The sequence below is a fragment of the Diorhabda sublineata genome, chromosome 3 (genome assembly GCF_026230105.1).
Source record: "Diorhabda sublineata isolate icDioSubl1.1 chromosome 3, icDioSubl1.1, whole genome shotgun sequence".
Lineage (NCBI taxonomy): Eukaryota > Metazoa > Arthropoda > Insecta > Coleoptera > Chrysomelidae > Diorhabda > Diorhabda sublineata.
The window spans coordinates 7,964,376-7,992,002 of record NC_079476.1 but is presented as its reverse complement, the minus strand read 5'-3'; the positions used below and the strand labels follow the sequence as shown (position 1 = coordinate 7,992,002).

The following is a 27,627-nucleotide window of genomic DNA, read 5'->3' as shown; positions in this document are numbered from 1 at the left end:
TTATTCAATTTATTTAAACATTCACTTTAGACATTATAAAAATTAAATCTTTATACTTACTTTATACTATTTCGTTTCGTTGACTATGAGTTTGAATTAAATACTGACTCTCGCTGCTTAACAACTTATACTAGAGAGTAATTTTTAGCATTCTAGGAAGTAAACGAACAAACAAATAAATATAGAGGCCTTCCTAGAAATTGGTTCTAAAGACAATAAAACCCCGAAGAAAAATAATATCACACGATTTACGAGAAACGACGTATTTGCCAAATTTTATACTCTTTCATCATAACCGGATAGGACCGGCTTCACTGTCCATGTCGTGGACGAATTCTTTCGCCGTATTTAGATCACATTTAGTATCTACTTTCGTATTGCACTTGATGTTTAATTAATTATTACTTACCGACATGATAACTATCAAGCATGTAGGAATGTATGTATGAAACAGATAATATCCCAGTCGTCTTTTCAGAAGGAATACTACTTCTAGGCATGTGAAGTTTCCTACAAATGAAAGAGAGTCAAAAGTAAGTTATACTGTAAATATAGTGCGCAAACCTAACAGTTCTCTTCTCCCTCCTATATTTTGAACAGTAGTGATAATTGGAGAAGGAAAATAAGTGATTTAAGGCAATCTCTCCTTTGACTTGACAACTTAATTACTATACAAAGAGGGTGATAGAAATAATTCTACTCCTATACTATACCTATACCAATATTTTGAGAAAATGATGAAACTGAATCCAAGGTAAGGACATTCAATTAAGGATCCCCTTCTAATCCATTACCCATTACCCAAGAATTCGATCAATCAGATGTTACCTTACAGGGATTATTTTCTAAGTACAATATCATTTTCGATGTTATCTGTGAGATGGGGATCAAGAGTTTCCTCCCAAAGAAGATAGAGCTCCACCGCTCTATTTTACAGTTGAATCAGTTAAAAAGAAGCTAAATAATTGATTTTTTGGCATATTAGTTAGTCAAAGAGGAGCAATGAAATGGCACGTGATACATGAAATATATATATTTTATGTTTGTGAAGGTGATTACACAACCTTTAAAATAAGGTACTACTCAACCCTAATTTCTATTTTAGAGGTTACTTCTGCTACCGCTACAGGGTTGAAGTAATTTAATTGAAAATAAGCCTACAAACGGTTCTCCTTAAAAATAATTGTTATGCGACTTACTCGAATATTTTTATGGGGCGACTCGTTTTCAAATTGACTTCCTATATTTTGGTATAATAGGAAGAAATTTCAATATAATAAAAAATACAGCCTGAGCTGGCTAGATTGAAACCTTTTAATTCGAAATTTCATCATTTGTATTTCATGATAACAACAGAGACGAATAGAATTGAGAAGTCAGGTATATTACGAAGTATACTGCAAATATAGATTAGATAACGTATACCTATTCAAGTGAATAAATATTTTAAGCATCTAATGTAATCTCAACTTAGAAAGCGAAGAATGTTATCAAATCAACATAATAATTCTATTTCCCATTTGGATTCCCAAAATACTATGGTCTACATAGAGCAGATATCTCAGTATTTAGAATATAGACTAAAAGGTTATCAATTCGATAATAAAAAATAAAACTGCATTAACGAACCATGAAATATTAAAAAAAATATTCGAAAGATTCGAAAATTCTTAGAACGAAAAAGAGAATTTTTAGAAATGGTTCGCATTCATAGGAACGAAAAAGCTATGAATAATAAAAAAGACTTAAACAATTTAAATAAAATTTATAGCTCTCTTTTGTAAATTCTAATAAAACTACAAATAAATTAATTGACTACTGCTACATATTTGAAATGTAAGAACTAAAGAAAAAATTTCATAATATATCAATCGATCATCTACAACACGAATATAAAAGTGAAAATTATTTTCATATAATTTTTTATTATATATTCATATATATATTCATATAATTTTTTATTTTAAGATCCGGCCCTCATTGCAGGAAAATTCACTCGTGATAAATATCTTCAAATATACCATAAAGGTTGAACCTTGGGTACACTATTACACACCAGAAATGAAAATAGGTCAAGGCCACAATGAGAATCCAAATGAGAAATAGGAATATTATGTTGATTTGATGAAATCTTTGGATTTCGAAAAAACTAGCGTAGTTGTTGAAGAAAAGTAGCCAATCTGCATTACGATTCTTTGGCTCTTCTAGCTTCCTCCAATCACCTTCTGTTCCCCATCTTAAAAAAATGGCTTGGTAGAAAGCGATATGAAAAAAATGGAAATTTGATGGTAAAAATAAATGTAATGTAATGTAATAAACGTATTTTGAGGAACTTTCCAAAGATTATTATTTGAGGTGTATAGAATTAAAAGGAGATTATGTTAAGAAATTTGTTTGAGTAAAGTACCTTTTTACAAAAAAGTTAATTTTTCATAAAACCTCCATCTTATATATTAAAAAAATTGATGATTTCCATTCCGAGTCCGTTCAGGAGTTCTACCCAATCGATTTGCTTAATTTTTTTTCAATGAAAGGTATTGATGCACAGATCAGCCATCAACTATCGGATTTCATCTAATTTTCACCATTCTCAAGTTATACTCAAATGCGATTTCCTCCTGTAGATTACTTATTGAAGTTTTTCACATACACACGTTCTATCCTCAATATCTCAGGTTCTATTCAATATAGAGACTTCGTTTTGGTTTAAGAACACTCGCTTCAACACTTTCTTTCTTTTGAGTTTTTGAACACTTAAATCTGTTGAGTTGGAGAGGAGCTAGGCGCGGACATTCAATGTGGAGTTATGGATTTTTGTAGGTTTTTGGCAATTTTTCTACATTCAAATATCTATATCTCAGGTTCTAATATAGCTACAGAGTTCGTTCTTTTCTGTTATAATGATTTCTGATACTTATTTAATGGATTCGATGCGAGCGAAGCCGCGGGTAAAAGCTGGTTATATATTACTATCAATAATTTCGAAATCTTACCCGTTGAATATACCTGAGTACAATCAGCAGTATTATTTTTAACTAATGCTAATTGAGGAAGTTCGATGTTTTCATCCACTACCAAAGGAACATCAGGGTCCCATTCAAAAATCATATCGTCCGTTGTGTGAGATACTGAAAAGAGCATTGAAATATCAAAATTTGCGTATAATTTTTGTTAATAGATTTTTTTTCAAGCGTATAATAATATCTATATTTTTTCGGCAGCACAGTTCGTAGAAATAACCTATTCTTTAACTAGTACAGAATAATAAGAAACGATAGTAACATCTTATTATAGGTATTGTAACAAAGTAGGCAGCAACTGCCATTTAGTTTTTATTTGATTTGATGTTTGTCAGCTTTGAAAAGTGTATTGTAAAAATGTCTCAAGAAGAAGAATTTCAATGTACACCTTCAGAATTAGTCGAAATAGCTAATTCTACTATTGAAACACTAATTCCAAAGAAGTCACGAAAAGTGTATGATTTTGCTTATGAAAATTTATAAAATGGCGCAAAGAAAATATTGTACGAAGATACAAACATAACACAGGCCAACAAAAAACTTTTTATTTTAATAGCTGATCTGTATAGATTTTTATGTGCTGAATCCAAATCTGGCCTTAATTTTTTTGTATCACCCATAGTTTCTAAGCAATATGTATTTTATTATAATCTAATACCCCTGTACGGTATATAGGGAAATCAATGAAACACTATGTTAAATCATAAAAATGGTTTGTATTTACAGTATAGTAATGTAGTGTGATAATACAGGGTTTACTTGTCAACTGGAATTTGTCTATAGTTTCCTTCCCTTTTTTCTTTGAAACTTATTGTGTAACTTTTTCTGCTATGGTTCGCTTGCTGAACTTCCCGGTGAAGTGACCCAGTAATCCCCCATCATGTTGGTGTTCCAGCGGCCCTGGTAACGTTTTTCCATCACTTTAAAATCCCGGTGAAAACGCTCACCTTGCTTCTCACTAACTTTTCCTAAATTGTCCAGGAAGTAATCGAGGTGGCTGGTCAAAACGTGACCTTTCAGGCTCATCAAACATCCTAACTCTTCAAACTTTTTTAGCATGTTGGCACCAATAGACTTATATTCTGGGTCTTTTTCATTTCCCAAAAACTTAATGACAACTTACTTGAAGGATACCCATGCTTCTTTTTCATTTGAGGTCATTGTGGATTCGAAGTTAACTTCAAACATCATTTTTCTAATATCAGGTCCGGTAAAGACGCCTTATTTCAATTTAGCTTCTGAAAGGTGTGGAAATTTCTGACAGAGATATTTGAATCAAGGTCCGTCTTTAGGCAAAGCCTTTACAAACTGTTTCATGAGGCCTAACTTAATATGTAGTGGTGGTAGAAGCACGTTTTCTGGGTCTATAAGGCTTTTGCGTAGAATGTTCTTTTCGTCAGGCTTTAAAGACTGTCTAGAAGGCGAGTTGTGTTGATTCCTAACTCTACTGTCCCATCACACAGGAAACATTACTTTTTGTTACTTTCAAATCACCACATAACATCCAACTATGTGCAGAATAACCTATTTTATTTAACACTATTTCTAGATTTTCGTAGCTCTCTTTCATATGTACAGAATGACCGACAGGTACAGAAGCATACACGTTACCGTTGTGTAGTAAAACAGCCTTCAAACTATTTTTGGATGAATCAATAAACAGCCTCCAGTCTTCTTTTTTGTACTCAATTCATTAGACCAGGAATTTCTGAGCAGTACACCAAATCACTCTCTTGTTCAAAATACTGTTCTCTCTTCCTATACAAATGGACGCTAGTTCCAGCCGCCAACAAGTTCTTTTTTTGTAGCCTAGAGCCAAGCAGTTCAGCTTCTTCTTTCGTTAAGCCCAGATACCTAACTCGTTAAGCTCGACCTGAGTAAACAATTTAGGCTCTATATTTTCTGTAACACATTGAAATTCTTCATCGTGTTCGTCTAACTCCGACTGTACATCAGATAATTCTTCTGTTACAATAGAATTTACGTCCTCTGGTGGTTCAGGGGCCGACAAATCTATACCGTGCCCTACTGGTCGGGTGGCGAACGGAAGGTTAGGGTAACTTATTACCTTCTTGTTTTTAGAATTATGACCAGTAATATCTACACTGCAAAAGTAACAGTCATCGGAATGATTTCTTGGTTCCCTCCATATCATAGAAACAGCAAATTTGAAGTGTTTTCTTTCTTTTTTTGACCATTTTCTAAGGTCTTCATCACATACATAACAAATCTTATGCGACGCCCAAGATTTATCCTGATCTCCAAGTTCCAAAGTATGCTAGATAAACATTTTTTACAAAGTCTATAATATTTCTTTGGTGTTTTTTGAAAATAGACTCACCACAAATATAACAAAAACTGTCAGTAAAGGTTCTGAGCACATGTACATACAGGAAACGGAAACGTGAATCTGAGGTTAGGTTGAAACTAAACTAAACATCAGCTGTTTAGTATGTGTTTCAGCAATACTACCAACATTATCTTCATTCATTAAATACCCCTAGATAGGTATGGAGTCGGTCTTGGTTCATTAGACCTATTTTTTCAATTTTATTTTAACTATAAAAAAGCTGTTGCTTAATTTCATAAATGTAACTATGAAATGTGAATAAATGGTGAGTGATACAGCTTTTTAAGCATCATATTAGGAATCAGCAGCCTAAAAAACATAAGAATAAGGTATTTTCAGTAAAAAAGTTTTTTCATCGTTGGCCTGTGTAATGTAAAAATGGAAAATTATACCAAATTAGCTGCATTTTCATAGCGACAAGGAGAAAATTTTACTCCGAAAAAATGAAAGACCAATTTGATAAATTGCTGCAGGATACACCGAATAATGTTTATTTAGCAACAAAGGTGGGCTCTTAATAAGATTAATATTTAAATTGACAAAAATTAACGTATTTCGAACTTTTAACGTTTTATACCACAATAGCTCATCTTTGGCTTTTGTGTTCTGTTTGGGAGGTCTGCGGTTCGATTCTCAGCGCCGACCGATTCTTTTATTACTTATTTCAACGTTTGTTTTTAGGTTATATTAATATTTGAAGTCACAGGACCTTTTAGATGCGAGGAACTCGTTCGCTTGAAGTACAGCGAAATCCAAGATATAGGAAATTTAATTTTAGTAAATATCACAATCATATGAAACAACGGTAGTTTATTATACTTGACGATTTTTATTTGAGCTTGGTCAGACAGTATACGGCACTTCGTCCGGATGATATGGATCTGCATAAAAGTTTTTATTAAATATCAAAACAGTGAATGAAACCGTGTGGTAATGAGTATATATAAAATATCAAACGTTCCAAAAGACATTGCAATGTTTTTTAAATTAACAAATCCTCATGAATATACGGGACATTGCCTTCGTAGGACTTCAGCAACTATTTTAGTTGACAACGGAGGGGATATTACAGCTTTAAAACGACATGATGGATGGAAATCCATCATGTGTTGTTGAAGGGTAGGTACTTCGAGGATGTTTTGATGTCTAGTTAGCCTAGACCAGTTCCATGCATAAACAAAATATTGCGTTACCATAGCAACGAACAATTACTTATTAGAAGTGTAAGTGTAATGTTTGATGTCAAAAAAGTGAACCAGAGTTACGCAATAAATTAAAAGAAAAAAGATGTCCACCTAAATTGTGAAAATAGAAAAATTGGAGTATAGAGCCATCACCAAGTACCTGTATTTAAAAGGATTAAGAGGTAAGCAGATTTACGAAGATATGCTTAATACCTTTGGTGATCAATGTCCTTCGTATGCGACGTAAAAAATTGGACTGCAAGCTTCAAAAGAGGTAAATTTTCCATTGTTGATGATGACCGATCGGGAAGGCCAGTTTCTCTGTCAGTCCCCGAAAATATCGATGCAGCTCATGACATGACTTTATCAGATTATCGAATTGGGCTGAAACGGACATCTGAAGCACTGAATATTTCATACGAACGCGTTCATTATATAGTTCACGTTCATTTGTAAAGGAAAATTGCTGCAAAATGGATCCACAAATGTTTGAATGTTGACTAAAAGCGTGCAAGGGTAGAAGCATCGCGTTCGATCTGTGCTCGTGGACTTCTTAAACCAAATTGTTACTATGGATGAGTCTTGAGTACATTTCTACGATCCAGAAACAAAGCTGCAATCGATGGAATGGCGGCACTCTAGTTCTCCAAGACCTAAGAAGTTTCGTGTTCAAAAAGGGTAGAACAATAACTGGAGATTATTATTTGACATTACTGACCATTTTATGGTAAAAAATAATGATAAAAGACGCGGAAAGCTATCCAAAAGTGTTTTGTTTTTGCACGACAACGCCCCTGCACACAAATCTCATGTTGCCATACACATCTCGTGATTTAGGTTTGAATTTCTGGAGCACCCCCTTATTCACCTGCTTTGGCTCCGTCCGACTATCATCTCTTTCCTCAACTAAAAAAACGTTTGAAAGGTCGTAAATTTTCTTCCAACGAGAAGGTAATAAAAGCTGTGGAGGTCTCGTTTGCAGAGCAAGAATAAACATTTTTTTTAAAGGTCTAGAGACGTTGCAGGTTCGCTGTAATAAATGTATCCAATTAAGAGGAGAAAATGTTGAGTAATAAAATATTTTGACATTTAAATTTTGTTTGGCTCTGTAGTAGCTAAGAATTTTTCAATATATCCTAGTAGAAGATTCTGTTTCCTGCAAGAGACAAACTGCACAAAAAATACTTCATTGGAAAGAGCAACCAAGTACGAGTTCTGGAATCAAAAGAGATTTACCGACAAACATCTTACTAATTATAACATGTATACCAATGACAAGATTGTCAATGCCGAAGCCGAAAGTGGTGGCAGTAGTCTAAATTTAAATAACTGCATTGTACAAAACTGCACCTTTAATATTACAATTAATAAATAGGTAATGCTTATGCAAGCCGTAACTGATTTTTTCATATTTGTATTAATAAATAGTTGAGATATGAACAATGTATTAAATTTTTTTCTTCTTATAAATTGCATTATTGTTACGCTTGAAGAAAAAATATAATATCTTACTCCGAGCAGGAGACATATTATATGTTTCGTACAGTTCAAGAATCTGGGCTCAGCAATAATGATAGCCTTTTACTCATGGTAACATAATGTACTATTATATAACTTACAACTTTCCATTTGCAGTTTACATTCTTGAGTATCATGCGGGTAAATCATAAAGTTCATAGCACAAGAGAGCCTCAATGTTAACCTAAAATTGATAAAGAAGTTTTTTCAGTAATCAGCATTCATTCAATCATCAATCAATAACATCATGTTTGAGCTAGAATATTACGAATTAGAAAAAACTATGGACCCACTTCTGGTTTTCAAGTAATCCCATGGACATTCGTTTGCGTATAATATTCACTCAACTTCAATTGATTGGTCTTAATTTTAAAAAATTTACTACACAGCAAAGTTTATAATAGACTTTTTAACGGAGAGAAAGATATAATTTGTTATTTCATTTTCAGTTGTACTTGAAATTATGAGATGTTTCTAATGAAAAGAATATTCAAAAGTTTTTGTAGGTAAAGAAGCATATACAATAGTTTTAGTAGTTCGATAATAATTAATATAATCAAAGTTACGTACATCAAATACAGTAAAATACGAGCTTACAATTACAAGTGTGTTTTCCACCTAGAAATTTTCTTAACATATTCAATGTTTTAGTTCAGATAATGAAAAATACAGGGCTTATATTAGAAACTTTTTCCACGAGTGATGCCACTTTCGGATGAGGTCACTTTCAGAACTGACGGATCCATTATTTTGCATCATATGCTTTGAGTCGTTGCTGTCTTACTATAGGATATGACATCGCGGAACTTTTATGTGTCTTTACTTGAATAAAATCTGAGGGATGACGTTATTTTTTAGTTTAGTGCTACATCTATTGCCTATTATATTAGAAGATTATTGCCCTTGCAATAACGGAAAAATATTTTCTCACAACTAGACTGATATTTAGTATAATTTTGAAAAAATGTGTGGAAATAATTGAAAACATTAGCAAAGGCGAAAACTCATTTTCTTGCCAATCCCGATACCCAGAACTGGTCGGTATTTCATGGAGGATGATGATGGTAAACCTATTACTATTACCCAGAATATTATAAGACCATGGTGGTGACACCATTTATACGGGATATCAAGAGGTTTTGTCATGTAAAGAATATTCGGATCAAAAACCAGTGGTTTCAAATGGATGGGGCGACTACTCACACAGCTCAACAATCGCTGCATTGCTGCAGGCACTTGTGCAATTGAGACTATCTTTATTGATTGACAAAATTAGAACCAAGATTGATTGACCAAAAATGTGAATACCTACTTACTTTACCATATAAAGTATGGTCTTGTCTTTATAGAGCCACATATAGTGATTCGGAATTGTCATTGTTTGGAAAGTAACAGATTTGGCATTTTTAAAAAACGAATCCGGCCTCCACATTTTTTTCAACCATTCCACTTCGAGTAGTCTATATTCCGTTGTCATGTTCTCGGGAAGTCTCAATCTGTGATCTTTCCAAGTTTGTGCAAAAAATATATCCGCTGCATATGTCTAAAATATATAATTATGAATTACAAAAACAGAAAATGAGAAAATTATTATTCAGAATGCCACATACATACTGAGAATTATCGAATATGTTTTCTTTTATGCTGAAAATGAAAAGATTGGTAGTTTTTTTAATTTATCAACAATAGGTATTGAATGATAATATGCCACTATCTCATTAATCTACAGATAACTGATTCATAATATAGATGTGTACAAAACCTTATGAAACAAACGTGAATAGTGTTATTGAGAACTCAGCCAAATAACCTTAGGAAAAAAACTTTCAAAAATCATGCACTGCATATATTCTATCATTCAAAGTATAAACTGCATGAAATATTCAGTCTCCAAGATGATCCATTCAAGAATGTGACGGTAATTTGCAAATAGATCTGAAAAGGTCGTCGTGGAAAGTATCTGTAGTACTAACCACGAATATTATTTTTCTTTTGTTTGTTAATTAATTATAACTATTGTTTTTCTGTAATTGGATATGTTATTCAACACTTTTTCTATAATCACAATTTCATATTTTAATTTGGGTTTGTAAACCATTCTGCATATATAAATATGAATAATAGAAGTTCTTCAGATCAAAATAACATATTTCATCTCAAATTCAGAAATTTTCTTTTTAATTAACAACAACAACAAAAAACAGTTTTTATGCCTTTATAATCATTAAATAGAGAGGCAAGAATGGAATAATCAATTGAACAAATTCAAAGAAGACCAATTTTTTCAAGTGAGTAGATGCTAAATGTTCAAACATTTATCATGCGGCAGAACTAAATTTATTACCACACATGTAGAAAATCATATTTTGTTGTAATGGTGCCTTGTTAGAAAGTAGAACTGACAAAGAAACAAGTTTTCGTCATTGTTGATTTAGACGAAATCAAGGGGTTGAAACGTATAAGAGATTATATTTCTTTGCGGCCACATAGCTTTTCAGATAAAGTTTATTTTTAGCCTACAGATACTGTGCTTTACAATCTATTGGAAAAACAAATTTGGGAGAATTCCCTGTAGTATTTCTAGTTAGGTTTGAATAACGAAAAGTGCACTTGTCATTGTTGACGTCGAAAGTCAGAAAGCGTTTCACCAGAAGCTGAAGCAGGTATATCTAAGCTGAAGCTCCATGGTGTATGGTTGCTGAAAGATATTGGACGACATTATAACATCAGAAAATGAAGTTTCGAGGATGCTGGTAGACCTATCGTGTAGATTTCGCTTTTTCTTACAAAAATCATAATCTGATATTGTGTTAAAAATGCTAATTTGGTCTGTTTTTTGCCTTTTGCTCGCAGGGGGGCATAAAGTAACCCATTGTGTTGGTATCTAGGTTACAAAAATTCTAGTATGACATTCTTCAGTTAGATTTAAAGTGGTGAACTCAACCTTTAAGAAATGAATAAGGTAATAATTAAAGTGTTAACATTGAATGTAAAGGATGCCTGTCTATTCGAAGTATGTGGATTTTCTTCAAATTGAAACATAATATCCAATTTTATTTCAACTCAACTCCTTCTCTATTTGGAGAAAGGAATAAATTACGTTACAACGAAAACAATTAATAATATCCCACAATCCAATTGCACTAGAAATATCAAAAGTGAACTTGTTTAAATAAAAAACGTTAATCTTAATACTGCAGAAATTTTTAATTTAACGCATTGGTGGCTTGTTACTTTAAACTCAGAAAGTGAGTACGCTTGAAAAACGTAAAATTATATTTTGAACTTCATATTAAAAAAAGGAGCGCGATAAAAAATTATATTTATTGACAAAACGGGGAGAAGTATTGCATCTTCCTAGAGCTAAAGAACGTTCAAAAATGAATATTATATTCCAATTCCCACCGCACAGAGTTTATATTAAAGAAAGAACGGCATGTTAATGTAATTGTAATGTTAGGAGAGGAAAAGAAGAATTTGTTCCAATCAGAATAGAGTAGAGCAAGATAGATAGTAGTATATCGATGTTCTTTCTCTCTATAACAGCAGCTCCCTCTATCTTTATTATTAACTCTATGCCCTAGCATCGGAAAATGAAATGCTTCGTTTATTACAGCCATGAATTTAAATAGAATTGTATATTATTGAACAATATTAAATTGAACTATGAAGTTTGGCTCTTTTGTAGATAAATTATCAAAGGCGAATATCGTTTGGTGAGTTGTGAACTAACTAAAGAAATAGCTCCAAACGTATATTTATCCAATTTTCGCCATATTTACTAATGCTTAAACCGATAGAAACGGATTTTTTAGATAAAAAATTATTGTTTTGACCTGAAAAACCGGTAGTAACAATAATAATGTTATACCATCGAATTTTCGTCGATGCTGTCCAAACCCATGACAGTAACATGAAAATGAACTATGGTTGGATTACCATCACGTTTTGGTGGCCTCATTTTATCATATTTACTTGGATCAGTCGGGAGGATATCACGAATTGTCAAACCAGTACTAAAACATTATTAAAGTGGAAACTTTTAATAAAAAATATAAGCAAAACGTGTTTACGACCATTATTAGAAACTGCATCATCATTTTAGTCTAGTGCGAAATATTCTACTCACGTTCGTTCGCTGTTCTACCAATTTGTTGAGTAGATGTTGTTTTCATTGTGATTTTAAATATTTTATCATTCGATTTTGAAACAAAAATTTTATGGCTGTCATTTTAAGCCAATCAGCTGCATTAGCTATAACGGTTGCTATAAAAACAATTGTTTTCCATTATCATCGTTCACAAAATCACTTAAAATAATATATCCTGTTAATCCTACTATATAAACAGTTCCTATACGTGGAAGGTGTTCCGATTAAGTGAAACAAATAGTATATCGCTCTCTCTCTCCTCCGAGCGCTTCAGATAGTTCTGCGCATCTTCTGCGCGCTTGAAGCATGGGCAGTATAGATAAAGTGTCGCGAAGGAGAGAGAAAAAGCAAATTGTCGGCACCGTAACGTAGGGACGTTTTTTCCCATACCAACTGTCAATATAGGAGTACTGGGACTAGTATTTTGAAAATTTGCTTGCATAGGTTTTTCGAAATGCTCGTCTCAGCTAAAATAATTTCAGTTCTCTGAAACTTCCCGTTATACCGGAAGTGGACCCAAACTTTGTTATTTTAAACGAAATTCTATGGCTTTTATTAAATTTTTGGAACTTACGCGAAAATTCAATATAACTTCAAATAAGGCATCGTATGCCTAAAGTCCACCATTTTTTCATCATTTCACATTGTCGAAAATTTTGGACACATACAGCCCTACACTAAGAAAAATATATTTCTAAGTTTAAGCGAGCTAGGTCTAATATTTTTGGGATTTGGACAAATAACAAATACAGCTCTCAAAATCTGTGAAGACCTTGACAAAAATTTATAGTGTTCAAAAAATGGTGCCGAATTGCGCTATCTAGAAACTTCGTTAGTAAATTCATATATCTCAAATTAACGGTTTTGATAGAAACTTGAAAAAATTGAAATGTTGGTTGGTTGGTTTTTAATTGTCGGTTGTCTGGAGAGACCAAAAAAAAAAAAACAAAAGAAGGCTAACATACCAACAAACAAATAATGAAAATAACTTGACGCTTAAGTGTTGCAAAAGTGTCCCGTTTAGGATTTATCAATTAAGATTATTTCAATTTGCTTGTAATATACGGGGAATGTGATAGGGTTATTAAACGAGCCTGCGATACTTTCCGTTTGCGGCAAAAACATTGAAATTCCAGTACCCTTGAAACTGTCTTTCACGCAATATGTGAGGATTACTATCACTCCAATAATGGGAGTTACGCCGATTAAATATCCCGTTCTTCTGAATTTCTTATCTGTCCAAATTAAGTTTTGTAAAAAATTTTCGTCTTCTTGAGTTTTAATTAATATAAATTCGCAATTTTTCTTTGATCGTCACCTGGCTTTAAATTTTCTACCAACGAGATTCAATACGGATAGAACTTTTGTTTTTTAAGAAACCTGTGAATACTTATCTCTGATATTCCCAAATCTCTTTCCGCATTAGTTAAAGAATTTTCAGAATACGATCTGAAGTATCTCAAGACTATAATTTCATTAGCTTCATTGTCTACGACAGGTTTCAATTTGCAGCACGGTGCAACAAACTGACCGTGGTTTTTACGATTATGAATGAGTCGCGTAAGTGTATCAGGGGTGGGTCGTGGTCTATCCGGATATCGCAAACGGAAAGTATCGCAGGCTCCTTTAATAACCCTATCACATTCACCCTATATTACCACCAAATTGAAATAATCTTAATTGATAAATCCTAAACGGGACACTTTTGCAACACTTAAACGCTATTTTCATTGTTTGTTTGTTGGTATGTTAGCTTTTTTTTTGTTTTTTTTTGGTCTCTCCAGACAACCGATAATTAAAAACCATAAGCATTTCAGTTTTTTCAAGTTTCCATCAGAACCATTAATTTTAGATATTTGAATTTACTAACGAATCTCCTTAATTTAAAGCGTGAAATTCAATTGAAAAATTCGGCACCATTTTCTGAACACTCTCTATAAATTTTTGTCAAGGTCTTCACAAATTTTGAAAGCAGTAAGTGTTATTTGTCCAAATCCCAAAAATATTAGACCTAAGTAACCCAAACTTAGAAATATAATTTTTTTAGTGGAGGGCCAAAAATTTCGAAAATGTGAAATAATTAAAAAATGGTGGACTTTAGGCATACGATGCCTTATATGAAGTTATATTGAAATTTCGCGTAAATTCCAAAAATTTAATAAAATCCATAGAATTTCGTTTAAAATAACGAGGCTTGCGAGTTTCAGAAAACCGAAATTATTTTAGCTGAAACGAGCATTTCGGAAAACCCATGCAACAAATTTTCAGAACACCAGTCCCTGAAATTTGGTAGTGATTATTGTTGATTCTCCCAAGAAATTTCAGAGAGTGTTAATCTCTCAGATATTACAGAAGTTTCTGGTAAAGAATACACAATGCTTAAATCAACACTACATTCAAAAAATTAAATATATACTGAAGAAGTCAAAAGACAAAGAACACATACTTCTGACAACCTGTTTTTAGTAACAAAGATATATTTAAAAAAGAATCTAATAAATCATTTTGTAGTTTGCCTTTGTTTTTCGGGGTATCTAGATTTAATGTGCATCCATCCAGTTTTAATAATTGTAATATTTCGTCTATAATCATAAATAATCATAAATATTAAAATAATGATTAATAAATAAAATAAAAGTTTCAAATATTTTTCTCCACTTTAGAAAAATGGGCGGTCGACGGAAAAGTTGTGTAACAACTCTTACATTAAAATGCGATTAATTATCTAGAACATTAGAGATTGAAACCCAGTAGCGTCACGTCACGCTACGCCACGCCACCCCAGGCCATGCGACGTCAGCTCACGTGGTACGTTGTTCTGTATACATTTGTAACACTCCCCGTGACAACACTCACATTTTATTCTATAATATTCTGATCTCCATATTGTACAGAATGTATATTATATAAGAAATAATATTGCCGCACTTTTTCTATTAACAACACTTATTGCATTTCGAGTAAATGTAATGTAAGGGAACTTTTCCTTAGACTGGCATACAAAGGCAAGAGATGGGCATTCACACGTATAACACTCGTCGGCTACATCTGTGAATTTTAAATCGTCCCACGTGGGATGGTATGGCGTGAGGTGGGTTGAATGTGTAAAAATTATTAGTATTTCTTAAGGATTTCTGAGGGCACTAAATTTAAAGGGTGATCCTTTGAAACAGCAAGGATCATTATTTTTCCGTTAAAAGGAAAGATCTGACAACAATGTAGATACCTTCATAATACCTGTATCACAAGACCCTTGTCCACAAAAATTTTAAAAAATTGCCCAAGCTGTTTCTGAGATAATTGAGGCTTCCATACATAAAACTCTATATAAATTTCTGTTACGTTTTTTTCAAATAATTCTGACCATTTGCATAAGAAAACTAGAATTACTTGTACATGATGCACCGTTACTTGAAAATAAATGGATAAATCTCCAAAAAGATGAAGTCTCTGAAATAGTTTGCAAAATTTATCCTTGATTACAGAAGATAGTCCTTAAATCCTGTTTTACCGACAAAGCTACGTTTACCCCCAGCCACCTTAACTTTCTCACAATTTCACGAAATATCTTCGAAAGTATTGATTTTATTTTCAAACAAAAACTGAAGCTCATAAAAATCTCTACAAAAAAGGCTTTACTCATTTCCCGCGTAAACCTACTTTTTGGCAGTTATGTGTAAATATATCAGCAGAAGAATTAACCTCAACTTACTTAACTTAACCTAACATAATTTTCTCCTGTTATGATGATCTTTAGATAATTCTTGTATTATCTTTACTTTGTGACACAGATTAGTCTTACATAAAATCATGTTGTGAAAGATGTAGAGATTTTCCTACAGAATGCTGTTTTGGAAGCCAGTTTCAGGGTAGTTAAGCTCACATTCTTCCAAACTGGAATTTTGGTATATATATATATATAAGAAATATATATTGTCTCTCCTCACAAAAATTGGTTTTCTTTCTTGCTCCGTGAAGATAGTTAAATTTTAGTATTCAATTACAATAAATACCTTTCTATAATGAAAATGAGAAACACTTATTGACACTTAGAGACAACCAATGACAGACAAACCTACTAATTTTTTAGTATGTAACTAGAAGATTATTATCTGATGTTGACAGTTTTACTGGTAATTTAAAATATTATGAAACACAGTATAAAGGTTACTGTTTAAAAAGGACGCAATCGTATTTTGGAATAGCTAACTAGATATATACTTCGAATCGACTTAAACCGATGGCCAGAATTATTTGTTATAACAAATATTCAACATTTTCTTGATAAAAAAAATCGATAAATTATCAACTACCGTTACTTTATAAAAATATTTCACATCATTTCTGTTCACTCTGGAAATATTCTGTAAGTAAGAAGGGCTTGTAAATCAGAATAAAGATGTCGAGCAAAAATATGGTCATTCTATGATATTGTTACTTATATATAAAGCCCATCCAAATCGATATTTTACTAAAATTTGGAATTCTAAGATTCTTATTTGGTGGTGTAAAATGACAAACGACGTGCCTAAACTCTTGACGCAGTTGCTAATGATGGCTTAAATTTGTTCACTCCCAATATACTTACGCTAACTCTTCTTTATCCTGTTCCATCCTCTCTCTATCCGGTATTTTTTGCGGATAAATATCAAGAGGACACAATCTAAAAAAAATAATGAAGATGAATTCTGTACATTAGAGCTATAGGAACGTAAGCCCCAAATATTTCCAAAACCCTTTTATTTCTGGAGCCATATCACAAATATACAACAATGTAAACAGGGTTTTTTAATGGTTATTTCACTCACACTCATAGTCACACAATTACAACCTTGATATTGACTCAGAACTCTTTTTTCAGAACATTTTTTTTAAATAATGAGGTTCTATTATCATAAATGGAGAAAATATTGAATTTCTTTCAAACCCTGAATACTTTCTACTAAAAAAGTCATGTGCATTATCAACATGCGGAATTAATTGAAAGAGATTATCCCATTGGAGTAATATTCTGAAATATTTTTATTTATTACTACCAATTTCCTTCATTGCTGTTTGTGCGATAGGAATGTCATTGGCATGGAAACGAACCCTTTTTGTGGTGGTGATTGACATCCTCCGAATCCAAGTTGTCAGCCATCGTGGCCATAGTTGAGGGTCAGCATTCAAACCTTGATACAGCATGCAGGGCTTAGCTGGAGTGGACCAATGCTTCCCTCGCTACTCGTAGGAACAAGCATTATTACAGGCAAAAAACTTAAGAAAAACGAAAAGCAGCGGGGGCGTACCGCAATGCCTTAGAAGCTATCCACCTCTTTAGTGAGAATACCTCACGAGAAAGAGAAAGAGAGATAAGCAATCTGCCTCTTCCACAAGGCGTAAGAAAAACAGGCTGGAACCGGGCCAACCGGGAGGCAGAGACGAACCACCGAGGCGTGGACTCAGTGGAGCAGGATGCTGATTGTATCGCTACAGCAAAGGGCGTACACCGGAAGAAACAAGAGCCAAGGGGCGAATTGGAGCTTAAATTCAAGTGTGGTATAGACGAGCAGTCTGGGTAATCAACCTCTGAGGCCCCAATGGAAATTGAATGTACAAGTAATGAGGATGCCGTTAAAGAACAATACGTGAAACACACGTGTTGAATTTACGTACCCTGACGAAATTATCTTTGTCTCTCGGAATTTCTGAAATAGTTTACTACTACTTGGATGGAAACGAGCCTGTAGCGCCAACAAAACGAAAAGCAATGCTGTACTGTCAGAGGAAGAAGCTGCCAATACTCTAGAGAGAAAGCAAGGAAATGGTAGAGGTGAGAAACTCTTAGAATATATATTCTAAATAATAAGTTTTACATACATAATGTAGGGAACACAGCAACATTCGTAGCTAGGGTGAGGGAGGATGTTTTATGCATAACATTGAGTACATCGAACCTTCAAGATCGCGTAAAAAACTAGAGGTTATCGAATGAGCCGTATCTCTCTGATCAAACAATAATCATGTTCAGACTAGAGACCAATTACACTGGTCCAGAACTCAGTAGAAATCCAAAGACAACTGATTGGGAAGCATACAACACCTATCTATAGTATAACTTGATGGCCATGCAGACCAGAACGCCTATACACCAACTGAATCTGGGGTGAGATCTCAAAGAAGTAAGTGAAGCAATACTCTATGCATACAAATAGAGTTGTTCTATACAAAATCGCAAAAGAAGCAGCGATGCTCTCTGGTGGAAAGATCATCTGCACACGTTAAGATCTGAGATACGGCACCTCTTCTACAAGTGTTTTGAGGACTGGCAGAGCTACACCAGGAAACTCACTGCCTGCAATGAAGAAATCAAAAAAGCAAAGCGACCAAGTTTGATAAGATTCTGCAAGGCAAGATTTCACAAGGTCTTGGCGAAGGGTGAACTCTATAAAACCATGGCACTGATGGCAGCTTCAAGGAAGGCAAGGAGAACAAAGCATGGCTCTTGCTAAGAACACAGTTTCAAAGGAGCAGCAGTTTGGCCGCAGAAAAAAAATGAGAAACAGCAAAAGTACGAGAGAATCTGTTGCCAAAGATAAGCACGTATACAGCAGTGCACAATAAAATGGGCTATAAACACCTTTTAACCGTTCAAGTCGCCCGGAGTGGACGAAATCTTCCGAGCCTCTCTTTAAAGAGGACCGGAAGGAATCCACATATTATTCGCTTCAGTATAAGCAATCTAGAGCCTTGGAGAAGGACAAAGTACTTTCGTACCAAAAGTAGAAAAGAAAGATGTCTCACATAACAAATCTTTCACAACAATGAGCCTCACATCGTTTTTCTTCAAAGCAATGGATAAAGCTTTTGACAACTACATTAAAACAGAGATTCTGAAGTGGAAACCCCTCCATCTTTGTCAATATGTACACTAAACAAGTAAATCGACGGAAGCTGCACTGGTAAAATTGACGAACGGAATTCAGAATACTCTAACTAATAAATAAAACACAGTATTTGCTTTCTTAGAATTAGAAGGCGCCTTTGACAGTACTTCACATGAGCCTGTCAAGACGCGAGAGGAGTAGGTAGAAAAACCTCCAGATATATGGCTTAACTACTATCTACTAGAACAGCAAAAATGAAAGTAGGGCAAAACAACATTTCTATTACTGGTAACAGGGGATGTCCATAATGGCGTGTTGCATCCCAACTTATGTGGAACTTAGTAGTAGATGAACTTCAAGTGTCTATTAAGGCGACAGTAAACCGACAGGACTGTTACTTAAGTTGAAATTTCTGGACCATTGTTGATATCCATACTAAACACACTGTTGAAGCAACTACTACACGAACACTCACAATTACACTGTCTGACGCATTTTTCGATAACCAAGTTATCGTCTCCAAGGACTGAAGGTAAACATAAAAGCTTCTACGCGTTTCAATTATTTTCATTTGGTGGAAACGGTTAACGCACTTGATAACAGCGATGACGAGTGGACTGTTAGGTTTTTAAATGGGCCGTTATACTTACGATATATCAGCGTCGATGGAGTCGTGCATACTGAGAAGAAAAATAATTGCCGACAGACTTTTCATATTAGAATAAAGATTCCTGAAAAAAAAAATATTAACTGACACATTTTTTTAAATTATTTTTTTTTATTCTGAAAAACAAAGCTGAAATTGATGACTTTAATTGCAGTTACTATTTATTTATCAAAGTTAATTTTCAATTCAATTTTTTATTCAATGAGTTTTATATCAGACATTCCGGAAATTCCTATATTTCACTTACTTAGGACTTGAAAATCTACAATGTTGAACCTCTCTATTACAAACGGTAAATAGTATATTATTCACTAGTGTATAAATTAGGTTATGATTCATGAGGTGAAGTACACTGAGTAAATAAAAACTCATTATATGCGATTAGAATACTATACTTTATACACGACCTAACCAAATAATATTTTTGTTTGCAGGAAAATTTTGTTACATTATTAAAGACATTATTATTTTATTCTAATAAATATTCTATTCAATATATTATTTGATAATAATCAACACAAAAATCCAAGTATTAGTTTTTTGATCAGCAGCTGGTAGTGTGTCATAAAATTTGACATGAAATATTAAAATACTGAGAATTCTAAGCATACAATAATACTAACATGTTTGAGTGAAAAGGTTTTTGAAAGAATTTATAAAGACATTGATTTAAAAACCATAGTTCGTTGAGAAGGACATATCCGACATACATTCTATATGTCTCTGATAGCTCAATATTAATGCTCTGTACATTATAACTGCAGAAAACTAGGGTCCAAGGTTGGTCTAGGAAAATTTACTTTTGATTTTTGTCTACAGAACTAAATTGAAAATATTTAGCAGCGTTTTAGATGTGAAAATTTTAAAAACCCAATTTTTGTAGCAAAACATTATACTCGTGATACGGCTAAATCAAGAAAGCATCTGATTGATGATTCATTAATCACGGCAGTGATTAATGAGTATTATTAAGGTCGGGCAAACAGACGTATAATGGGTACATTATACAACATTCGTTGATTAAATATATAATCCATCAGCCAAAGTGTTGATTTGAAATAGTTGAGTTTTCAGTAACTTAGTTGGAATATTGGAATGAGAGTAGGTAAGCTATTGCCCCGTCACATGCTTTTGTCTACATGACACGCTGCTATTGAATATTTTGAGCGGTTCGTCAAAACCTACGAAGATATTGAAATTAAAGTAGCGCACGCCAGTAGAGACAAGGAAACTGGCCAAGTAATAATTAAAACGTCAAATTTGTACAACATTTTTGATTTTAGTATCATGAAATAAATAATTGAACCCCAATGTGTTACTAATTGTATCAGGCATGAGTTTGTTTTTCAGAAAAAAGCAAGGCTGTCGAACAAGAAATGAACGTTTTTTAGGAAAGATACCTGCGAATATTCTATTAGGTAGTGAGATTAAGCTATGGAGACCTAGGTGTTTAACTAGTGTTCGGAAAAGTTTATGTTAAATACCTGTTGTGGTCCTTTTCTGTTCTAATATAACGTTATAGTGGACTATGTGTTTGAAATTAAGCATTTTTCTGGACTAGCAGATCAAAAGAGATCTACTAGATCCATTTTTTGCTGATTGAATTTCAAACGGTCAATCCATCGTGATTATCTAGTACCAAGAGCCGTGCTTCAATGATTTCAAGATTGAAATTAAGCTGTAATCGGAATCCTGTTAGTAGTATACACTCAATACACAGGAGCAAACTTTGTTTCGACGTTAGAGAGCTTATAATTTTTCCCTATATCTTGGTATTTGCCTATATGACTCAGCAGCTATTTGTTTAGAGTTTCCAATACATTGTTATTTTTATAGTTCAAGTAGTGCGTATTATGGGATTTCAAATTCCTTCAATCTATGAAATTCAAAATTTTGAGAGTTTCATAATTTTTAAATCACTAGCTCATTTTCATATTTCAAATTTGTTTTAATAAACACAAAAAACAGAATGTATTGGATGAAGCAAAGTACAATAAACGCGATGAAAGAAGTTACTATTAGACCATTGCAAAATATATAGTTAAGGGAAAGTGAACAGATTTTAGTACCTAAGGGTTACAATAGATGTCAAGAATGATCACTGAAGTTACAGGATTTTTTAATTTAAGTTGAACAGCAAAGGACCAAAAGTCCTTTTTCGGTTACTTATCCTGAAAAGTTACATAAAAAACTAAAAATATAATTGAAATATCGAAAAGGACGATATTTTGTGGAAAAAACATGGATATATATGGGTCATGAGAAACTAACTAATAAAAAGTGAAAGCTTGAGTATGTTCAGCTGTAATCTACCACCATATAAAGACACTAAGAAAAGAATAGGCGCTACAATCATAATGACAGTAGAGAGACGTGTCCGTAGAACTCTTTTTAAACAGAAAAGAGGAAGGAGATAACTGATTAAAAGTTGCACTCACAACGAAAAAAAGCAGTAAGAGAACCTATAAAGACAGTTACAGTGGGTCAAAGATTCGTAAATAATGAAAAAGAAACGCAAAAAAGTTTTGCCAAATGTTTACAGTAAAAATGATTATGAATAGTTTTTATGTAGATGTGTAATAATATAAATTAATATTACGAAGAAACAAAAAGTTTCACAATGTCATAGTGCCGACGACTGCTACGATCCGATATATCGTTGAAAGATTAGAAAAAGTTCTTTTTTTATTATTCGCAACTTGTTTACTTTTCGTTCATTTTTCATTACAGACCAGTTTTATTTACAGAGAAGTTTAGACGGGTAAAAGCCCCAAATTAATCATATTTAATATTTCAAATCTACTTTATGTAAAAACGTCGGATATACCTAGCTTTATCTGGCTTAAAACTATAGATATTACATGGGAGCAAATAAAAAAATATATATTAGTTGCACGAAATTCTACATACAATTCTTGGAAAAGGCAATAATACAGGGAAAACGGGAGGAAAATTATTGATAAATATCAACTCATATTAATTTCAGTCACACAAAAGAGAAAACATTAAATCCAAGAAAACCCATGTTCGTTGGAAATTAAGTTGTGAATCAGAATAGTACCGTAAAAAGATGAACTATAAAAATATTTAAAAATAATTCCAAATTTACGTGCAAGAGGTATTCTTGAGTAGACACTCAACCACAACAAACTTCTCAAACTAATCTAGACAAAAAGACACATACAGGGATCACTAAGAAAACTTCGTTCCATTAAAAATAATTTGCTGAAACAGCAATTATATGCTGCTATAAAAATGTGGGTGAAAATGTGAGTATAGTTTGACAGAAGAGTATATTTCAGAGAAGAGTACGAAACTTATACGATAATTTTCTCAATGCTTTTCATCGTTCAATTTCCAACTCACTCAGGTTTTTTTTTACATCCCTAACCACATAGATCTAAGCCTTTCCTTTCTTTTTCTTCCTTCTTGATCCTTCTATAGAATTGATAAGGCTACTCTGTGCCTCACTCTTTGTGTTTTTATTGTATAATTTGTTTGAATAGCTCCTAATATATTTCTTTTATTCCTGATTGTCTTTCCCTGCTGTTGTTTAATATTAATTTGATATAAGAAATTTTGTGCGTTTTCAAAATGGTAGTATCCTATATTTGTCTCTTTTCGAATTTCTACACATATCTCATGATTTTTTAATTTCTTCAAATTCATTTTTAGCCTTCTGCTCACATTTTTGTGGATTCACTTTCCATTATGTTTCTCCGTTGGTTCTTCATAGCCCTCGTCACCATTTTCCTATTGTTTGAATCGATTGAATCGACCATCTGCCTAATTGGCATTAATTATATTTTAACCATGCAAGAAACCTCACCAATTATCTAATTGATTGTTTCCTCTGTTACTTCCTTCTCATTCTCTTCAGCTTCATTATTTTTAACTGTATATTCTATATCTTCCGTTTACTATTATTGGAAATGTTCTTTTCAGATATCTTCAACTTGGTTCTGTTCCTACATTCATTCTCGTATAAAATGCTTCTGTGTTTTTACTTAGACTATTTTCCTGTATATCTTAATATCTAACATTTCCAATCTATTTTTGTTTTTCTAATTGTTTATTTGCATATTTTCTCATCTCTTAATATTTTTGATATCTTACCTTGCTTTTACCGTCTTTGTTTTCACTTCTTGTTGGTATTCCTCATTATATAACTATGTTTTGGGCCACCTCTCCTCCTTTCCTTATTTTTTCTCGGCTTTCAGTAGATGATAGTCTTTAATATTTTCCAATTCTTTTTTCACACACCTATTTTTTTATATCTATTCGCTTCGCTTATTCTTTCTTTTTGCTTTTATTTGATAACTTTAATTTATATCATTTCATACGTTTTTTGCTTTGTGATATTTTGTTCAAAAAAGGCACTACTACATTATAATAAGAATCAGCGTTATCTCTCTTCTAATGTTCATACATCTTTTATCGTTGATTTTTCGCTCGTTTTGTGTTGTAAGTTTTTGATTTATTGTGTAAATCTGGTGCGGCTACCAGGTTGTATAAATGTCCATTGTTATTAGTTTTATCATTGATAACGTGTTTACCAGCTATTTGATCTAAGGAATCCTCTTAATTTGTGCGCTAGAGTTGTTCATCAACATTATTCTATCATGCTTTGCAATTAATATCAGCGCTCCTTCAATTTTTTTTCCTTTGACGGACTATTATAAAATCGATTTTGTTTAAATCCTTAGAAAAGATAGTCCCTCATTTATTGAATTAAATTATTCTATAATGTCCTTTTATTTGGATATTACTATAAATTTTATTCCATACTTTCCCCATCTCCAGCACCAGAGTAGTAGAAATGTAGAATTTTCTATTCAATTAAACCTTTTTCCTTATCCCAATGGCTACATTATATTTTTTTGTTCATAGTATATATATAAGTAGTTTTTCCTGGTATTTTATATACTGCCTTATTTTATTTTGCCTGCCTTATTTAAGTGAGATAACGCAGAATGTTGTTTCTTTGATCAATTTATATATTTCATGTTTTATGAAACTCTACAGAAATGGATAATGGTCTGTAACTGAAAATTAGACTTTATTTTCATTCAATCACTTGAGAAGAGTATTTAGCCTTGTTGATTAGATCGATGCAACAAGAAAATTGGCACATCTCTCACTATAGAAGTTGACAATATAAAATGGATATTCAGATGTTACATATGTCTACAGAAAATTATGCGAAATTTCGAAAGTCCAATTCATTAATATGATATCAAAATCTTTTACAATAGAAATTTTTTGAATTAGACAAATGAATTTATTTGTCTTATTCAACTAACAGCATTTTCTTAATCTATACATGACTCAAGTTTATTAGAAAATTTTGGGAACACATCTAATTTCGTTAAAGCTTTATTAAAAACAATAACTTACCAATTCGTCCTTTTCCTTCACCAACGAACTCAATATAATATTTTTCGAACATTCAATTTTTAACGAGTATTGTTAAGGGTGCCAATAGTGCGCACTCTAGCGGATTATTCCTTTAACGAATATGTATGAACTGAATATTTGACATGCTTTAGGTCTACTTATACTTTTTTGTACCCAGAAGCTGAGAGTGGCGTGAATTGTACCTATATTAGCGCGCGCTCGTTTGTAAGAATTTTCTGAATTATGGGGATGATACAAAATAGGGATAAGGACTTTCTAGAGTTAAATTCATTAGAGAACTTACCATTATCATAAATTAAGCACGTTTCAAGATGCTCTATTTTTAAAATTTCATGTAATAAATACAAGGCACACTAAACGGGTAACTAGTACATTTGATGAAACAATCATTCAATCTTGATGATTACGTTAGTGACTAATAACGAATGTTCTTCAGCTTTATGACTCATTTCAACATAATTGAAATTTTTGCAAACACAGAAAGATATATTACTTTTTGTTTAAAATATTTGACATTCTTCTTTACATTTTTAATATATTAATGATTTCTTTATATTCTCGTATTTTGTATTCAGCTCTCAATCAAGACTGTATTCATTTAATAGGGAATGGCTTGAAAAAAATCGTATTGGATGGTTTATATACAACTTTTATTATATATTTTTTCAATTTTTTGATCGATATTTAAAATAAAATATACAAAAATTTTTATTAAGCTTTAATTAATCTCAAAAATGGTATATAAATCGTGTTTTGTACCTTCTTCCTAGCGAGCCGTATCAATTTCCCTTAACATTGACGATCAGCATGGTAAAACTCACTCTATCTTGAGCTAGTCTAGAAAACTGTTCTTTTTCTCTTATCCCAGTCCATTCTCTAATATTATTCAACCAAGAGGTTTGTTTTCTCCCAATTCCTCTACGACCTTCAACTTTACCCATCATAATCAATATTAAACCGGCTCACACCCATTATGTGTCTCAAATAAGTTATTTTCCTGCATTTAATGTTATCCATATATATTAATCGGGTTAAAACGTTCTTCGCCGTCTTCCGATTCCCAGTTTCCATTTTTCTCGATCTTCCCAAAGATCTTCTTCCAATCCTCTCTCTCGAATATCCTTCTCGATAATGTTATCCAACAACCGCATTTGCTCGGTTGAAGACTTGGACTGCATCGTTTTTTTACATAGTTGTCCACGGTATCTTTAGGATATGTAACATTTGATCATCCGTTTCCAGAGTTGAAATTTTGAATTATCATTAGAGAAGAGTGACCTTATTTTAAAAAATGTTGTACGAGCTACCTCAATCCTACATTTTATTTCCTTATCGGGATCCAGCTGCTCAGTAATGCAGAAATTAAGATATTTGAAACTGGACACTCTTTGAATCGTTTATCCTTTTACCTGTAGCTGTGTGCTATGGTACGGCAAGCTACTAAATCCCATATATTTTGTTTTAGAACAGATAATGTTTAGATCCATCTCTCTTCTCACTCTATCAATGGTGTCTAAAAGGCATTGCAGTCCATTCAAGTCGTCACACAATACAATTGTATCATCTGATTGTATTTATAAATTTACTGTTAATTTTTACTCCATTTGATAAGTTGTGTCTAGCTTGCTTGAATATGTTTTGTACCAGGATGTAAAATTACCACGACTAAAACACTTGATAAAGATTTTTTTATGATGTCAAGAAATTCGAATATACAACAAAAATGGTTTGAAGGTGTCGGTCGTTTTGACTATCCTGCGAGATATTATTTTTGTGGCCAGGATCATTTTAATATAAGTCAGATTCAAATTTAACTTAACTGCACTACGTATGTACATAGAGAAGAAAGAAAAAAAACAAAGATTCACATGAATTCAGAAATGATAATTCACGTAGATATAATAGAACAAATAGAAATTAGGATATTCAAGAGGAATTGAGTCTATTGCTCAATAATCCATGTTAAGTAGAACATCAACAAAGATGTTCTCTTCGACTTTTTTATACCAACGAGGATTCCGGCTCCTCTGGTACCCAATATTTCTATTTCGTCTTGTGCCTTGCTAATATTCCTGTTTGATCTAAGGTTTTCTCCCATCTTAATCTTCCCTATTGCGTCTTTGTACTTCCTTCTCGGTCTACCTTATGATATTATATTCTATTTCCACAACTCTCCTTTTCTACTTCTTAATTTATCTTGTCTTTATCCCTGCCATTTCTTCTATTTATTTTCTTCTTGGTTCACATCTTCTCCTTATACTACTTGTAAGTCTGTCTCTTTCTATTTTCTAAATGTGTCAATACAATATTTTGTTTTTTCCACTATATTTTCAAGGTGTATAATCTTAATTTTTACTTTCATGTCCATATCTACATATCCTAATATCCTAGTAGGGTCTTATTAAACGTGTATTATCACAATTTCGTTGATTCATTCTTCTCATTTCTTATTTC

The 27,627-nt window shown here is 32.7% G+C and overlaps 1 protein-coding gene across 1 annotated transcript in view; it reads right to left on the bottom strand.

Annotated features, from left to right (window-relative positions):
* LOC130441253 (glycine receptor subunit alpha-2) overlaps window positions 1–25,295 on the bottom strand; it is a 32,494-nt gene extending 7,199 nt beyond the window's left edge. Inside the window, exons 1-8 of the mRNA XM_056774840.1 lie at window positions 25,153–25,295; window positions 19,739–19,819; window positions 16,811–16,885; window positions 11,944–12,088; window positions 9,389–9,615; window positions 8,174–8,256; window positions 2,994–3,128; window positions 410–510 (exon numbers count right to left, since the gene is read on the bottom strand). Of these exons, the coding sequence (XP_056630818.1) occupies window positions 410–510; window positions 2,994–3,128; window positions 8,174–8,256; window positions 9,389–9,615; window positions 11,944–12,088; window positions 16,811–16,885; window positions 19,739–19,803 (831 nt within the window). The 5' untranslated portion in view covers window positions 19,804–19,819; window positions 25,153–25,295. The remainder of the gene's footprint in view (window positions 1–409; window positions 511–2,993; window positions 3,129–8,173; window positions 8,257–9,388; window positions 9,616–11,943; window positions 12,089–16,810; window positions 16,886–19,738; window positions 19,820–25,152) is intronic.
* Window positions 25,296–27,627: the final 2,332 nt, after the last annotated feature.